The 15,438-nt window shown below is 42.7% G+C and overlaps 1 protein-coding gene across 2 annotated transcripts in view; it reads right to left on the minus strand.

Moving 5' to 3' along the window:
- SMOC1 (SPARC related modular calcium binding 1) overlaps positions 1-15,438 on the minus strand; it is a 133,589-nt gene that overhangs the window by 29,399 nt on the left and 88,752 nt on the right. For both annotated transcript variants that reach the window (XM_074909106.1, XM_074909105.1), the window contains one exon: positions 15,157-15,237. In XM_074909106.1, the coding sequence (XP_074765207.1) occupies positions 15,157-15,237 (81 nt within the window). The remainder of the gene's footprint in view (positions 1-15,156; positions 15,238-15,438) is intronic.

Below are 15,438 nucleotides of genomic sequence, written 5' to 3' on the forward strand. Positions count from 1 at the left end.
ATTTCTAGCATACATCTAGAAGTAGTCACTAGGAAAGTCTCATCTATTCCATTACATCCTGAAGAACATAAACCAGACATACTGGGGCAAACCTAAAGCCTAACTTGTCTGTTTCACCTCCAGCCACGGCCAAAAGCAAGAGCTTAGAGCAGAAGAGGACAGAATAAGCACATACTTCTTTACCCCATGTATTTCATGTCTCAACCAGCTGTGGATCAGAAACTTGCAGAGACAGACACAGAGTTTGTACTTAGTGAGTCGCAATGGTTTTTCCCTTCCACCAGTTTGCTATGTCTCCCCTCATAAACTTTTATTGACTATGACATCCTACAGCTAGTTCTGTGGCTTGACTACATGTTGCATGTGGAAGACAGCACATCCTTTGGTTTGATCTAAACCTGGCTCCAACTAGTTTTGTTTGCTGACCCTAGTTCTTCTGAAAGCTGAAACAGTGAACAGTTTGCAGTCTCTCCCTGCCCCTCACTGCTTTAGAGATTCCTAGTCACCTCTTCTACATGCTGAAGAGTCCCAGCCGACCCAGTTCTTTCTCTGAACCCTTTCCAGATCCACCATACTTTCCCTGAGCTAGAGGGGATCAGAATAGCAAACACGTTGACACTAAATGGAGGTTCTGACAACAGCCTTGCGGAAAGTTCCTTCAGTGACATCTGTCTACTAAGCAGAAAAAATACTAACTAGCACTAGTGCCCAGAAAGGCTCTTTCCTCTAGGCTACCACTCTAACAGCACTTAATTCCCTTTAAAAATAAACATGAATATTAACAGTTGGGGTGTATTTCAACAGCCAGCAAAATCAGCTGGGAAATCCATACCACCAGCTTCCCTAGTATGGGACTAGGCATGAGCTGCATACACTGTCACCCTGAAAGACAGTCTCATGGGTAATGAGAGGACATCAAATGCTATCCCACCTCCAGGACACTGAAGTCAGCCTGTTCCAGTCAGACTGCTTTCTGGAAACTTGAGGCCAAGGCCAGGTTTATGGAGAACAGTGAAAGCCTATCACCAAGCTAGAAGGTTTAATTCCAGCTATGAAATTAAGCTGCCATCTTACAAAGAAGCATGTATTTATTATACATGCAGGGTACTTAAAAGCCTATTCCCTGTTTGAGTTAATGGGGGCTGCAGGCACAGAAAGATAAAAAAGGTTTCCCTCTCTCCCTATATTAAACATTTAGAGAGAGAAGAACATTTAAGACACCAAGACACTGGGACAGAAACAGTCTTCCCAGGACCAACACCCCCACCCCCTTTTTTTTAAAGGCACTGTCACATTCCCCTGTTTTCTGTCATCTCTGCCTTGACTTAAGACAACCATCAGCAAAGAAGCTGAAACACTTGCCAACTTGCTGTTGCTGGGGAGCGAAATCTTTGGGAGACAGCAAATCTAGATTACAACAAATCCAGTGACAGCAAAAAAAGATAGGGAATGCATGCACACGCAAAAGGAGAGAATCACTGGCAGAAATATCCATTTTACCTTAACTGCTCAGCTCTAAAATGCTAACTGCTTGTTCCTTCTTACTCTTGACTGCTTCTAACACTCCTTAAAACATTTCTTAAAGTAGTGTCTCTGAAGCCACGAACTATTGCAGGAAAACAGGGCTTGGACATCTGCAGTTGTACATTATTTATGCAACGATATTCTCCTAGTAATGGCCTTTTGAGAAACACATCGTCAGATTCATAAAAAGGTCTCTCATTCTCGGTCTCTTAAGTACACACATTCAAACATACATCCAGTGTCTGCACAATAAAAATAAAAATGATGGATGAGGTAAGGAACTCATCTGACTGTCTGATAAACTAGATAGTTATTAAAGAGATGGGGTGTTTGTTTACCTTACAAAGCTGAGAAGAGAGGATGTCTAGCAGCATCTAACCAAAGGCTTGTGCTTAACAGTTCTCATGCTCAGCTTGCAGGGCTAGATGCAGCTAATGCGCTGCTCTGGGGATGAGACAGCCTTCCCCAGCTGCTCTCCTGACACACAGAAACTCTCATTTCTATCGGAGCCAAAGCACCAAGCATCAGTCACTGGGGCTGCAAGGATGCTGTGGATGTTTAGGGTGGGACATAAGGAAGATCTGCCATCCAACCACAGCAGATTATTTTTTTAATATTGCCTTTCTGACCCAATTTTTTTCCGATTAAAAGAAGGAGACTGTGACACCAAAACCAAACACCTTGGAGAGATCCCTACACCCTTGAGACAGGAGTCCTCCTTCCAAACTAGGCAAAAGAGAAGGTCTAATATCCCTCTGTGCTGTCCAGCCCCAATGAACCTATGTGAATAGCCTAACCCCAGAGCTACAGGCTATGCCAGGCAGGGCAGATTTCCTTCTCTTTCCTGTTCTCATTTCTTTTGACCAGAAATTCTGTCTGGACTGGGGAAACTTTTCCCATGCAGTTCCCACAAAAAGCTTCAGTTTTAATGAACAAGCATTCACCACAAGGGGAGGAAAAGGTCTTTTACTGAAGGATTCTTGACCAATCCCCATTGTTAATGCCACAACAGGGACCTGACTTTAAAATACCATTTCAGAAAAATCAAACGCATGCCTCTCCTAAATTTTTTTTGTTCAACTCCCAGCTTTCCCCTCCATGAGGAACTAGTGAAGCACAAAATGAAAGGCAGCAGTATGAATATCTAGTGCCAAGTTCCTACTGACATCCTATGCCAACCCAAAAGTGAGGACTAAGTGTCTTTGTGCCTCAGTTTTCCTGAGTGAAAGAAAGTGTTTGCCTGTCTCTCAGGGAAGCTTAATTCAAACAGGATTGATTTCTCATTTTTATTTAGCCTGTCTTTAGACTGCTCTGGCAGAGAAGAGGAGCCTTGAAATGGTTATGTTATCATAACACATACACCAGCCTAAAGGTGCTTTTAAGTTGCATAAGGGAGCTCTAATGCGAACGGGACCCAGGTCTGCTCTGAGAGAACAGGTGCCTCCTCCCAGTTCGGAGCCTAGGAAAGTTATGGTCAGAAAGCCCAGCCTCATTTCACAGAGAAAGTTCAGCACAGCTTAATCAGCATCCCAAACCTGCATCCCTTCTACCTCAGAGGGAAAAGAAAATTTGAAAAGTCTTGGGTATGGACACACACAAGGGCTGGCAGGACTAGCAAAGCAATGTGGTGAATAGGCAGTACCTGCCTGTCCCCCTGCAGAGGCTGCGGGTGGAGGGAAACAACCCCTTCTGCGTTTACTAGGAGCACGTTAACAGCTTAGCAAATACAGCTCGCAGGCATAGCATAAATCTCTCTGCACCCCTGCTAGTCATCAGTATTGCTACCTGCTCCACCCTGTTCTGTCTGGGACTGTGGTCCTTCCAGGGTATTCTGGCTAACATACAGGTAAAGAGAAAAACAGACCTTGCAGGTGCTCCCACACTGTACCAGCTGAGCAGTCCTTGCTTTACCTTGGTACTCACTCAATTTCATTTCCCAAAGTGTAGGCTACAGAGGAAGCAGAGGTTACTACATGTTCCAGTGCTGAACAAGTACAATACAAAGGTTTAACAGGTGGCTTATAATTTTTAAAAAATGCATTGTTCCAAGTGGCTCATTAAACTTCAGCTATCCAGGAACACATCCTTCCCCTGCTATTTTTCCTCTGCTGAAAGCAATAAAGCCGCACTGCACTCCTGACAGTCTTACGTGATGAGAAGTCTATTCAATACCTACACTCTAGCTTGAAATAAGGGGGAATAGCTGAAGGAAGCACTTTCTCAGGGATTACAGTGAACTTGTCGAGGGACTTTTTGATACACAACTTGTGCTCACTTTGCAGAACCTGTGGGCATTGGGTGCTGCCCAGCTCGGAAAGGAATCTGCTCCACAGGGTTTCCAAACCACACAGGAATAAAGCTCCATGCCTGCACATCTTGAAGCCTGACAGTTGAAAGCTACCTGGCCCTGCAATTCTAACCACCACATCTCTCAAGCAGTCATTCACACAGTCCTAGTCTTCCTAGAGTTGTAGCCAGACTAGCTGAGGGATAGCAAAGAGAATGATACTTTTTTTATGGCTACAGTACCTCATCCTGGCAAAAAAATGCAGAAATATTTGCATGTTCATACACAATGCATTAGATGGAGCTCTGATTTAATTTTGGCTCATTAGAGCGTAAGTTGTGTCGTTCTCATAAGTAAATGAGAGAAATGTAGACTGCATACAATTACTATGAGATAGTTGCCTAGCACTGCAGATTAAGAAAAACATGCTCCAAGAGGAGAGGTCTCAAAAGTTCTCTGTGAAAGAGTATTAAAAGCTGACATGAGACTTGTCTTGTATCAAATTAAAGTACCAGTTTGGCTAGTGGAATATAGCATCCAATTTACAGACTGAAATTCAGGAAGGAATTCAAAGTAATCTTGATAAATGGTTTTAAATCAGTGTCATCACAACTTGCAAGTACAAACCATAACCACCAGCAAGGAGAAACTCAGTGCATAGAGAGGAAATTACTGGCGAGACAGCAAGACTTGGAAAAAAATGGTCAGGAGCTTAGGTAGACCACAAAAAAGTCTGCAATTTCATGACATTGCAAACAACAACAACAACAACAAAATCAAAACAGGTGAATCTAGCTGTGGGATGTAGTGACAGCAGCCTCACATAAGAAACAGTCACTGAGGACTGGTGAGCCTTTAAATCAGCCCTGTGTCCAGCTCTGGGCACTGTGCTTTGAAGGAGAGTTGGACCATTTGGCAAGAGTGCAGGAGAGAGCAAAGGGAACAGGCAGAGGACTAGGAAACTTGATCTATGAGAAAAGGCTGAAAGAATTCCATTTGTTTAGTCTAGGGATGACATTTAGTCTTCTGAGACATAAAAGCTGTTATATAAAAAGAGATGGTTGTAGATTTTTTTTTTTCTTCCCCATGGGTAGTTCAAGTAGCAGTCAGCTTACTTGAAGAAAGGAGATTTAGGTTTGATACAAAGAAGCCCTGGTGATTAACTGTTCACTCAGAGGAAGAGGCAGTGGGATCCCTGTCACTGCATTAGGAACAGGTTACAAATGTCAGAGCTGCTGTTATGATATGACCCTGAGTTAAAACGAGGAGGAAAAAAACTATGCAGCCACTTCAGGTCTTTTCTACTCTCCTCACACAGACTGAGAAGCTCCAGCAGATACAGGATGACTGAGGCAACCTCTTTGCAAACACAGCCTAAAATCTTGAAGATATTTGAGCTGGTTTAAGTTTTCAGATTCTGAGGTCTAATCTTCCTAATGCACCTGGCTTCCATAGTCTGCATGACAGCTGTAGCTGTGCAGTACCTTTGCACAACAACTGTTTCCACAGTCTGAGCAGACAAAGTTTGGCACCAAAATGCAGCCCTCACAGTTCTTTACATCAGCATGGTTCCTCAGCAGAAGAAAAGCTTTCAGCCTTAGACACTGCTCTTGCAATTATGAGAGGAAGCTACCCTGAGTCTGCGGGTTTTTCTTCCCTAACTCCTCTTTTCCATTTCACATAGTTTCCAAGCACTGTTAGCTTGTGGCATACCTAGCTCTGAGATAAGCCACCTGTCTCTGAACATATTCATTCATTTTCCCTATACCCCCTTCTCACTGCACTCTTTCCACACTGAGGAATGCTATTCAATAAAATGAGAAGCCATAGGTGTTTCCACTAGAGCCTTAACATTATTGGGAAACTATTTTCACTTCCACACCTGTTTTTAATAGTGTTTGGAACAACTAGCACAGCAATTGGAGAACTTGCCTACCTCTGCTGGCTGAGTATACGAGCAACTATTTTTACAGTATTGTAAGTGTATAATTATAGGACATGAAATAGAAAGCTTTTGAAAACTGTCACAGGCAGGTAAAAAATCTTGCAGACTGGTCTTCCTAACTACAGTAACATTCTTTTTTTTATGCTACTGCTGGTGAGTAAAAGGGGGGAAGAGAAACAGGTTAGAGTGTGATGAGTCTTTTCATGTAATGACAGATCTACTTTTTCCTGTAGTATTTAGCACTTTACGAGGAGGCAGAGGGAACTGCCTTTGACAGGAGTGCTAGCACTCACTCTTGGACATTTAACTTGAGTCAGCTGTCTCCAGGCAAAACACTGAAGTTCAACAATGTAACATACGGGATTCAGACATCAGCCACCAGACAGAGAAACTGCTCCCACTTCATCAGTGTCATGACATGGAGGTAGCCCTCTTCCACGCTCTGTGTTGAAAGGCAAGGGAAAGACTACAGTGATACTCAGGTTAGTGTTCTTCCCAGTGGGATTTCCCTGAATTGCAGCCTTACACAGGGAACAGTCCCTCCAGCTGTGGGACCTCATGCATTCTGGGGGGCCCACCTCCAGAGAGAAGCTACCACTTTGTGCTGTCAGAACTTATTCAATGAGCCTAAAATGAGGTGGGAGAACAATGACAACAGCAGGATTACAGGCCTCCCTGCCTTATAAGTGGTGAAACCAGAGAAATGCCATTCCATTCAACCAGAGTGATGGTAGCCAGTTTAACAGATCTTCCTTCCTCAAGTGTTCCGGGAGATTGAACACTACCTTGCTTTTTAAACATACTCCCATCTCTGCCTGGCTCGGAAGGTGGGTTCTTTGCCCAGTCTGCTTTCCTGACTCTTTAGAGATAACCCTTGGGACCTTCTACCAAAAGGTCTTTCCAGCTACTCAGGACCACTTCAACAGCCAGAAAAGCATCAAGTTAAGCCAACCCTGAACTGTACCACAAACTGTACTGACTGGTTCCCACTGACCACTTTTGGTGGTCTGGCAAAACGCAAAAATGAGATGACTATGAAGAGAAAGGGAACATGAGGATGGCAGCTTTTACTTCTGCTCCCTCCCCCCCCAATATACACAGGACTGTTACAACAGCTCACAGGCTTGTTGACATTAGTTTGAAAGCAAAGAGAACATAATCAACATACAAGGAGGCTGTAGCAAGGCAGGTGTCGGTCTCTTTTCCCAAGTAGGAAGTGATAGAATGAGAGGAAACGGCCTCAGGTTGCACCAGGGGAGGTTTAGGTTGTATATTAGGAAAAATTTCTTTGCTGAAAAGGTTGTCAAGCATTGGACCAGGCTGCCCAGGGAAATGGTTGAGTCACCACGCCTGGAGGTATTTAACAGCTGTGTAGACATGGTGCTTATGGACATGGTTAAGTGGTGGACTTGGCAGTGTTAGGGTAACAGTTGGACTCGATCTTAAGGGTCTTTTCTGACCTAAATGATTCTATGACATTTTCCTCAAATATCCTATGCTGCTGCTCCACAAACCCTACTGATATTCCTGCAGGGCTTCACACATTTCCCTTCTTATCATCTACTCACTCCCTCTCTAAGACCCACCAAAGTAGAGAACCTCTTCACCCTAAGCCTGGCACCAGAAGGAGGAAGCCTTCATGGAGGGGGGGTGGGGTGGGGGTGGGTTTTCCATCAGTTCTGGAATGCAGATCTGCTCCCTCACAGCCTTGTGGTCTACTGGGCAATAGCCATTGCCTCCTTGGACAATGCTGGGTGCAGCAGACACTCTTAGGGATACACTGATCTGCATACCACTGAACACTTTTATTCTTCAGTTGTCGCCTTGAAAATCACTTACAAGCCCCACCAGGGCATTTGGTTTCAGAAGAAGCCTAGGTCAAAATTTTCCAGAGGGTATCTAGGAGCGCAGGTCAAGCCCTTACATTGAAACAGCTCCTCCTTATTTATGGCACCTTAGAAATGTTATAATCTTTCTTGTGAAGATGACAGGAACATTTCAAGAGAGGCAGGAAGGGGATTCAATATGTGTAGTCTATCTGCAGGATATATGTTCAAATAGACCGTCTGAAGTACAGATCCACATATAAGCCTGTGCTGAATGCTGCTATTACATACAGCAAGAAGCACTTTGCTGCTAAAGAATTACCTTCAGCAAACCAATGCAATCCCTCCAATATGAACCAGCTTCTGCTAAAAAGCAAAATAAACTTCATAAAGTTGGCCTCTCCACTCTCTGCTTGTCCCTGTATGTCCAGGTAATGTCTGGTGCTGGAGCTAATTTCCTTTCTAAATGATGCATTTCCAAATCCTCAGTGGTTTTAAATGCAGGTTTGTTCTTTCTACCCTTTTACCCCAGCTTCTTATATCTTCCCCCTCTCCTACTGCTCCCTGTCCACTCGCCTTAACTGGCAGCTGTAGAGTAGCAGTTATGACTCCATGTCTAGAGTAATTTGTTTTCTTTCTTTGGGGATAAGGAGGGGGGAGTGACTGAATTCTTTGGGAATGATTTATCACACAGCACTCAGGGGGAGCTTCATTTATTTGCCTAGCTGCATATGGTTTAACACCTACAGTTGCATGCTGATTATTATACAATGTTATTTTTCCCACTTGTATACTTTGCACCTTTTCATAGAGCAGATTAACTGGTCCCCAATGGCATGTTATTTATGACTTTGTTTGCTGGCTGTCTGAGAAGGGTCCTGTTCCTAGATTCTTCCACTCTCCCTGCTTCTGCTCTCCCCTACATACTCCCTTCTTCACCATATCTGTCACACTGAGACCATGGGAGAATCACGCTTGGGCATCACGTGTATCGTACCTTCTCAGAACTTCCAGGAGGGAGGAAGAGACAGAGACCTCCCGAGCAGCAGTCAAGACAGGAAGGGGTGGTTGTACCACAGATGGAGACAAAGGGGAAAGAGGGATAGAAAGTAAGGGAGAAGCATCACATTTGGCTTGCAAGGAAGCAAGAATTCAGCAGAGAAGAGCACAGGGATTTGCTATGACAAGGAAATTTGTAAGTTTTCACATCATACTCAACAGGAGCTTCTCTTGAGATTGCTTCATTTGGTACCAAGCCAAAACCTAAATCAAAATGAACTCAAAACCAAATCAAAACAAACCCTCACAAGAAGGGGTGGGAGGACTAATACAAAGGTCTGAAGACAAGTGGTTCTGGCAGGTGGGACAGTAAAGTGACAGATTTTAGCCCAATCGTTTTGACAGGTCAGAAGAGCACTGTATTAGTAGGCACTGACTCAAGATACAGGACAAGAGCCAAGGACACATTAACAGAAGACAGTAGAAAAGGCAAAAGCTTTGACTCATTGGTTCTCTCCCATGAACTCTTGTTCTTGACATCATCACTGACACTTCTTTTTTCTTCTTCAGCTATGGGGAAGTTCAAAGCTCACTACTGCCAGGTGTTATGTCCAGGACATGGAAGCACCAAAATGTTCACCAAGGAGGACTGCAATCAGCATTAGAATGCCATTTCCAGGCACCAAAATTCTCCAATTCCATTGCCACTGTAACATCTTATTCAGATGTCACTAAAGCACAATTGTGCCTGGCTATCTTCCCTTCTCAACCTGCTTTTCTGCTAAAGTGAGATGAGCTTTTGCTTCCACCCAGCTACTACGCTTGGTGTCCTGACCAACATTAACCAGCCACAGACTTTGGGGAAGAGCCTACAATCCTGTAATAGACATTTGGAAAGTAACATTAACACAACTGGCTTGAAGAGACAGCCAGACAGTTGGAACTAACACAACTAGTTTCATAGTAGCAAAAAGTAGGAGAAAAGTATCAGGAGAAGCAGAAGCCCCCGGTCTCACACATGTTTAAATAACAAGGTGAGAGGGCTGTACACCAAGAGTAGGACCAGACAGCTAAGGACTAAGGCTGAGAAGACAGGATAGAGACAGGTGAGAAACTGCCCCCATTCAAACAGTGCTTTGCTTTTCAAGAGCCTCACCTGAATCTACCTGTGGTTCCCTGGTCTCTGCAGTGTTCCACATTTCTAAGGCACAAGGAAACTTGCTCCCACTCCAAATAACTATACATTCAACACAAATGAGTGCATTGTCTCCCCACTCTGGAAAATAATACAGGCATTCAAGCTCCTTGGGGTTAGTCCTCACTACTAAAAAGGGAAGTCCTAATAACAACCCGGACTTTTATCTAACTTTGGCTATTTTTGATGTATCCCGAAAATAATAATAAAAAAATAATAACATAATATATGGTTTATTCTTTTTAAAGGCAAATCAGCAGGCCCTGCCCTGTTATATATTGGTTGGTTTCACCTGACAATCTGACTCTCAAGTAACTACACTGATCCTCCATATAGGTGGCTTAAAAACAGACTCTTTGTTAAATGTATGGGATCCTAGAAAGACTCCATATGGCTACGGCAACATACCGTGAGTACATTCCCCCTAGGAGCAATTACTGTCCCTAATCCTTAACAAAGGCATACAGCAAAATGGTATCATTTCCTAGGTGGGTACTAGAAAAGAGGCAGCTATTTTGGGGTGCCACGTGGGTTTTCTTGTGTTTTTTTCCTGCAAGTGGGGGAAAAAAAAAATCAATACAGACAAGCCAAAGAACCCAGATCCTGGCGGGGCACGTGATATAATCACATCCCACTTCACTGTGCAGATCTCTGGATACAAACCACATCCAAGAGTACATAGACTCCCTTTGGAGTGCATGGTGGGTTGTGCTTCTGCTTCTCGCAAAAGTATATGCAGCTTTCAAGCTGTTTCTCCCTTTGAGAAGCCATGAAGTTTGGGCTCCAAGTGAATTTAATTAACACAGAGAAATGTGAATACCACCATTCTTGCTTTCAAAGCTCTTTTACGGTTGTACTCTGTCCACTAAGTGCTCCTGACACCAGAAAGCTCTATCACTGGAAAACTGTCACATGAGATGTCTGCATGATGCTTGGGTGCCAGAGCTGAACAGAGCAGGCCACATGGAGTTAGCCCCCATTCAACAAGCAAGATTTTGAAATAAACAGCTGTGGGTTGTTTCTTTCTTTTTTTTTTCCTTTTTAGCTAGGCACACACAAACCTGTCTTCAGCTGCTAACCTTAATATATTACTCATTCTTCCTTTCAAATAACGTCATGTACAAAACCCCAGTGACTGCAGAATATTTACTTGAGGCTGCTACTGCTGGTTTCTCTAGAGTTGTTTATTTTTCCATGCATGAGCTCATTACATCACTTTGTGGTTTTCTTAAAGGTTGTCAGGGTAAGCTGGGTACAGGCTGGAATCTCTTGCTAACTAAAACCAAATCACTAAGTAGCACAAATGGATTTGGAGATAACTCAGCTCTGGAGATGAAGAATAACTATGGATTCCTCAGTAGAGATGGGTGCTCCCAAACAGGCAGCCATTAGATTTATTTTCCTGGAAACAGGATACATTAGTGCTTCCCTAGATTGAACTGTAAAAGAACAATCATTCAGACTTTTGCAGGCTGGAATAGGCTGGTGGGAGGGAGGGAGTGTGTTTGTGTGTATAGGAAAATAGGAGGCTGAAACAGTAAAAGTAGAATGAAAAAACAGTTCCCACCCATGCTGATTAGAGAACAGCCATTGCAGAGGTCCCATCTGTATCACCTCCTGCTCTGACAGTGTTAAAAGTAAATGACACATCACAGAGAACAGTGATAAATAACAGGCTTAGTCTGGGGTATCCATGTGTGTGCACATGCAGGTGTGCATGTTAAGAGACATGTTAAGGGAAGGTGAAAATCAGTTCAAAGCAAATACCAAATAATGCTTCTGCAATCTTGCCGCAGCAAACAAAATATTGTGTTTACCTAGATCTTTCACTCACCCCAAAAAGAAAAACTGACTTTTGGGCTTTTAGGATTCATAAAGCAGAACACTGAGTGCATAAATGTAGAAAACCAGTTTTCTGCTGCTTAACAATTCAGATGTTAGAGGATGTTTATATTTTGGTTTCTGCCTCTGTTTGAGAAGACTTGAACCTGCATCTCACCCTACTGAGAAAGAGATCCAGTCGTCATTTCATTCTTTAAGATGGGCTGGGGTAACAGCTCTAGCAATCTCTCCTAGCAATGCTGTTTTACTTAGTATAGAAAAATTCACTGGCAATATGCCTGGAGACATATAGATTCTTAGTCAAGTGCTCTAATCACCAGGCTAGAGTCATTCTGCTTTTCTTGATCCCTAGCTTAATTAGTATTTACATATGCCAAGCAAAGCATAAATGCTCCAAGAGAGAAGACTATTTCAGGAGAACCTCTTCTGTTTGTCAACAGTAAATGGAGGATGGAATGCTCAGATTTCAAATGCAGCTCTTACAAGATACAAGCTGTGTATGCAACACAGGGTGTGTCATCAGCTCTGCAATGCTCAGCTGCCTGGTGGTTGGTTCACCTTGAAGCCTAACATTGACCAGAGACAAATGATAGCAAATAACAGAGCTTATTTGTCTCCATGTAGCAATTCTTAAATCCTCCTCCTGGTTGAAGCAGTGATGGTACTAGTTTTCCAAGATGTCCAGTGTCAGTGCTGATTAGAGAGCAGCACACGTTCTCTAACAGTAGTATCTACTGGACTTTTCTTCACTGTAAAGAACAGGGCTATATAACCACCACAGGGAGGAGAGATCAGGGTTAAGTGTTTCAGTACACAAACTCCAAGGGATAGGGCAGGCTTTCAAGAACTCAAGACTAATGAAAAACAACAGAAACAAAAAAAAGAGTTAGGCTGGATATTACAAAAAGAAAAATCCTGAGACTGAGTTGAGACAGCAGAGCAGCTTTCTGTGGGATGAAGTGAAATCTTTATTGCCTAAGGCATTTATGCTACACTAGAAAATGCCACTCTACATACAGTACCAACATTCACTAGCCCTAGGGCAGTAGATTAAATGACCTACTAGGTCTTCTCTCACATCTAATTTCAGTGATCCCATTAAATTGCTGCAAGAGGATACCAGGCTGTATCTGTTTCAAGACAGTAAGTGCAAGCTCAGAGAAACAATATAGCTGAGTGAATGCCAAAAACAAAAATCCAATCTTGCACTAGCAAAACCTACCTTAACCCTTTAAAAAATAAATGAAAAATCAGAAATGTGCTGAGCATTAATATTTCAAGCTGACAAGGAGCAAAATTAAAACAATTAAAAGCAATTTAAAACATCCCCTAATTTTGCATGCCCATCTCGACAGCTGTTTCATCATCTTCAGCAGACAGACTTGAAGACATTTAAAGAACCCGATTCTAAATGATAATTATCCTTCCCAACTCTTTGTTGTTTGATCCCACCTGCCCTAATTGCTTTATAACATATATGACAAGGGATGAAAAGAATGAAAGGTACCTACCAAGGGGACTAGGCTTCACTGGCTGAAAGAAACAGACTAAAGTAGCCCGCACCTAATATCAGCTAAACCATAGTCTTATTTTGATGAGGTAGCATTTCCTGACATCGATAATTTGGTGTAAGAAATTGAGATGGCTGTGTATTTGTAGGGTCTAATGTGGAAATCTGGGGCTAAAAAATTGGCAGCCCAGTCCTTAATGATATCCTGCACCAGATGAGTGTCTGTCAGGGCAATCAGTAAGACTGAGTCAGATGAACCACACCTCCTTTTAGCTTGCTGTAGAAACCACCTCTTACGAAACTCTTGAATTTTCCAGAAGATCATTTATTTTTAATTTGTAGCATGTACCCACAACAATCTTGTTGGAATAACAGAAATTACATCAGAGAAAATGGAAGAAAAAAGTGGACAAAAGAAACTCACAAAAGGAACTCTTCCATGAACATAACTCCAGTTTACCTCAGGCAGCTTCCCGACTAAACAGTTGAACAAACCGATTGCCTTTACAATGTGAAAGCCAGCCTGCTTTGGTTCTGTTGGACCAAGAGAGGGTGGGAGACAGACCTTCCTGCTCCCACATCCTTTTGTAGCCTCCTGGAACCCAGATTTAGGAATGGTTATTTCCATCACAGCTACCAGGTTTGCTGCATTAGAAAGAAAGTTAGTCTCCAACACAGGTAGGACCCATTTCATAGGATTTTAACATTAAACTGCCACCTTCAATTGCACTGTGAGCTGCTGGTTGTCCCAGCAGCTCCCAAAACACAAGCTGCATTTGCTCTCCCATGAAAGACATCTTTAAAAAAGAATGCTGATACTCCTATGTCATCTGAAGCTTCTGGATGATTCTCACTGGCAGTTCCTACACAGACCACCCTACTACAAAAACAGTCAGGAAGTGAGGCATAGGAAACTGTTGCTAAAACTGGGGTCTGGGCAATGATGGATGTCCGCCTGCTAAGAGCCCTTCTCCACTCTGCAGCAAGAGAATCTCACCTAACCTCTCACTGATTTCACCCTGCAGTTGGGAAGTGGCAAAGGAACTGCTAAGTGCCATGAATGCTCTCGGGCTAATCCAGAAATATGAGGTGACGAGGTACTTCAGGCTATCACAATTTATCTGTGCTGGGGACTGGAGCTATTCCCAACAGCTGTTCTAGGCATATATTGTTTCATAAAATATATGCAATAGTAGCAGCTCCTATTTAAAATTTAAAGTAAACCCATGGCTTCTTAAGGCAATTTTCTGCTTTTGATATTCCCTTTACCTTCTTCCTTTCTCCCACATCAGTTAAAATATATCATATAAAAACATTCTTGACAAGACTCCCTAAAGTTCCTCTTCAGATTCTTTCAGTTTGTGATTTCAGTGACTCCATACAGTTTCACCCTCATCTCCAATTTCAAGTTTTACACCTTAACTTCACATCTTTCCGCTCCCCCTTTTCCCACTCATGTTCAAGATCTTTTCTTTGCTATTTTTTTATGCTTGGGTCTTTCCTCATCGACTCTATCACCCACAAAAATAATCTCAACATTTACTTAGGCCCAGACATAAGTAACCTATTTTCAGTTGTGAAATAATCCAATCATTTTTCTATCAAATAATATCCCCTGCAGAGAAGGATCTTGAAGTTGCTAGAAAAGAAGCCCCTCTCTGTATTTTCTCAACTGCTTAGACCAAAACCACAGTCCACGTATCACAGCCACACGCATCGGTTTGTACATCCATGAAAAACTGCTGAACAGCAAACATAATAAAGATGTCAGCTGGCTGGGATGAATTAACAGGAATTAGAGGTTCCACAGTTGTGGTTTGGGGAAACAGAAACATATCACACACAGACTGCGGACTTCTGGACACAAAAGAGGATGCTATATAAAATTGTTTTGTAGCTTGCACTTCAAATCCTGCAACACTGAAAAGCAGCAGGATAGCTACAACGAAGAAAGAATGAAACAAGAACAGATGGTGAGGGACTGCAGCCTAGTTAAAAAACCTGGGTTTTTTTTAGATGGAACGTTACCTGAATTCCTTATACTGGAGCTGTTCAGTTTGGAATCTTTGATGACCAAGTGCTTAATCCAAAGGGTGGGTGCTGTGATTTCTGAAAGAGAAAAAAGATTTGCCTTAAAGTACAGCAACTAGTGAATATGGTTGTTACTCATGAGGATAAGATGTTTGCTACAATCAGGCCTTAACTGATCCATCATCTTTGTGGAGATCGGCTTATCTCCTGGTGAGGTCTTCCACCTCTTATGAACCACCATTTGTAAATTTTCCACAAGGTTATCTCATTATCTTCCTG

Source organism: Athene noctua, chromosome 6 (assembly GCF_965140245.1).
Source record: "Athene noctua chromosome 6, bAthNoc1.hap1.1, whole genome shotgun sequence".
Lineage (NCBI taxonomy): Eukaryota > Metazoa > Chordata > Aves > Strigiformes > Strigidae > Athene > Athene noctua.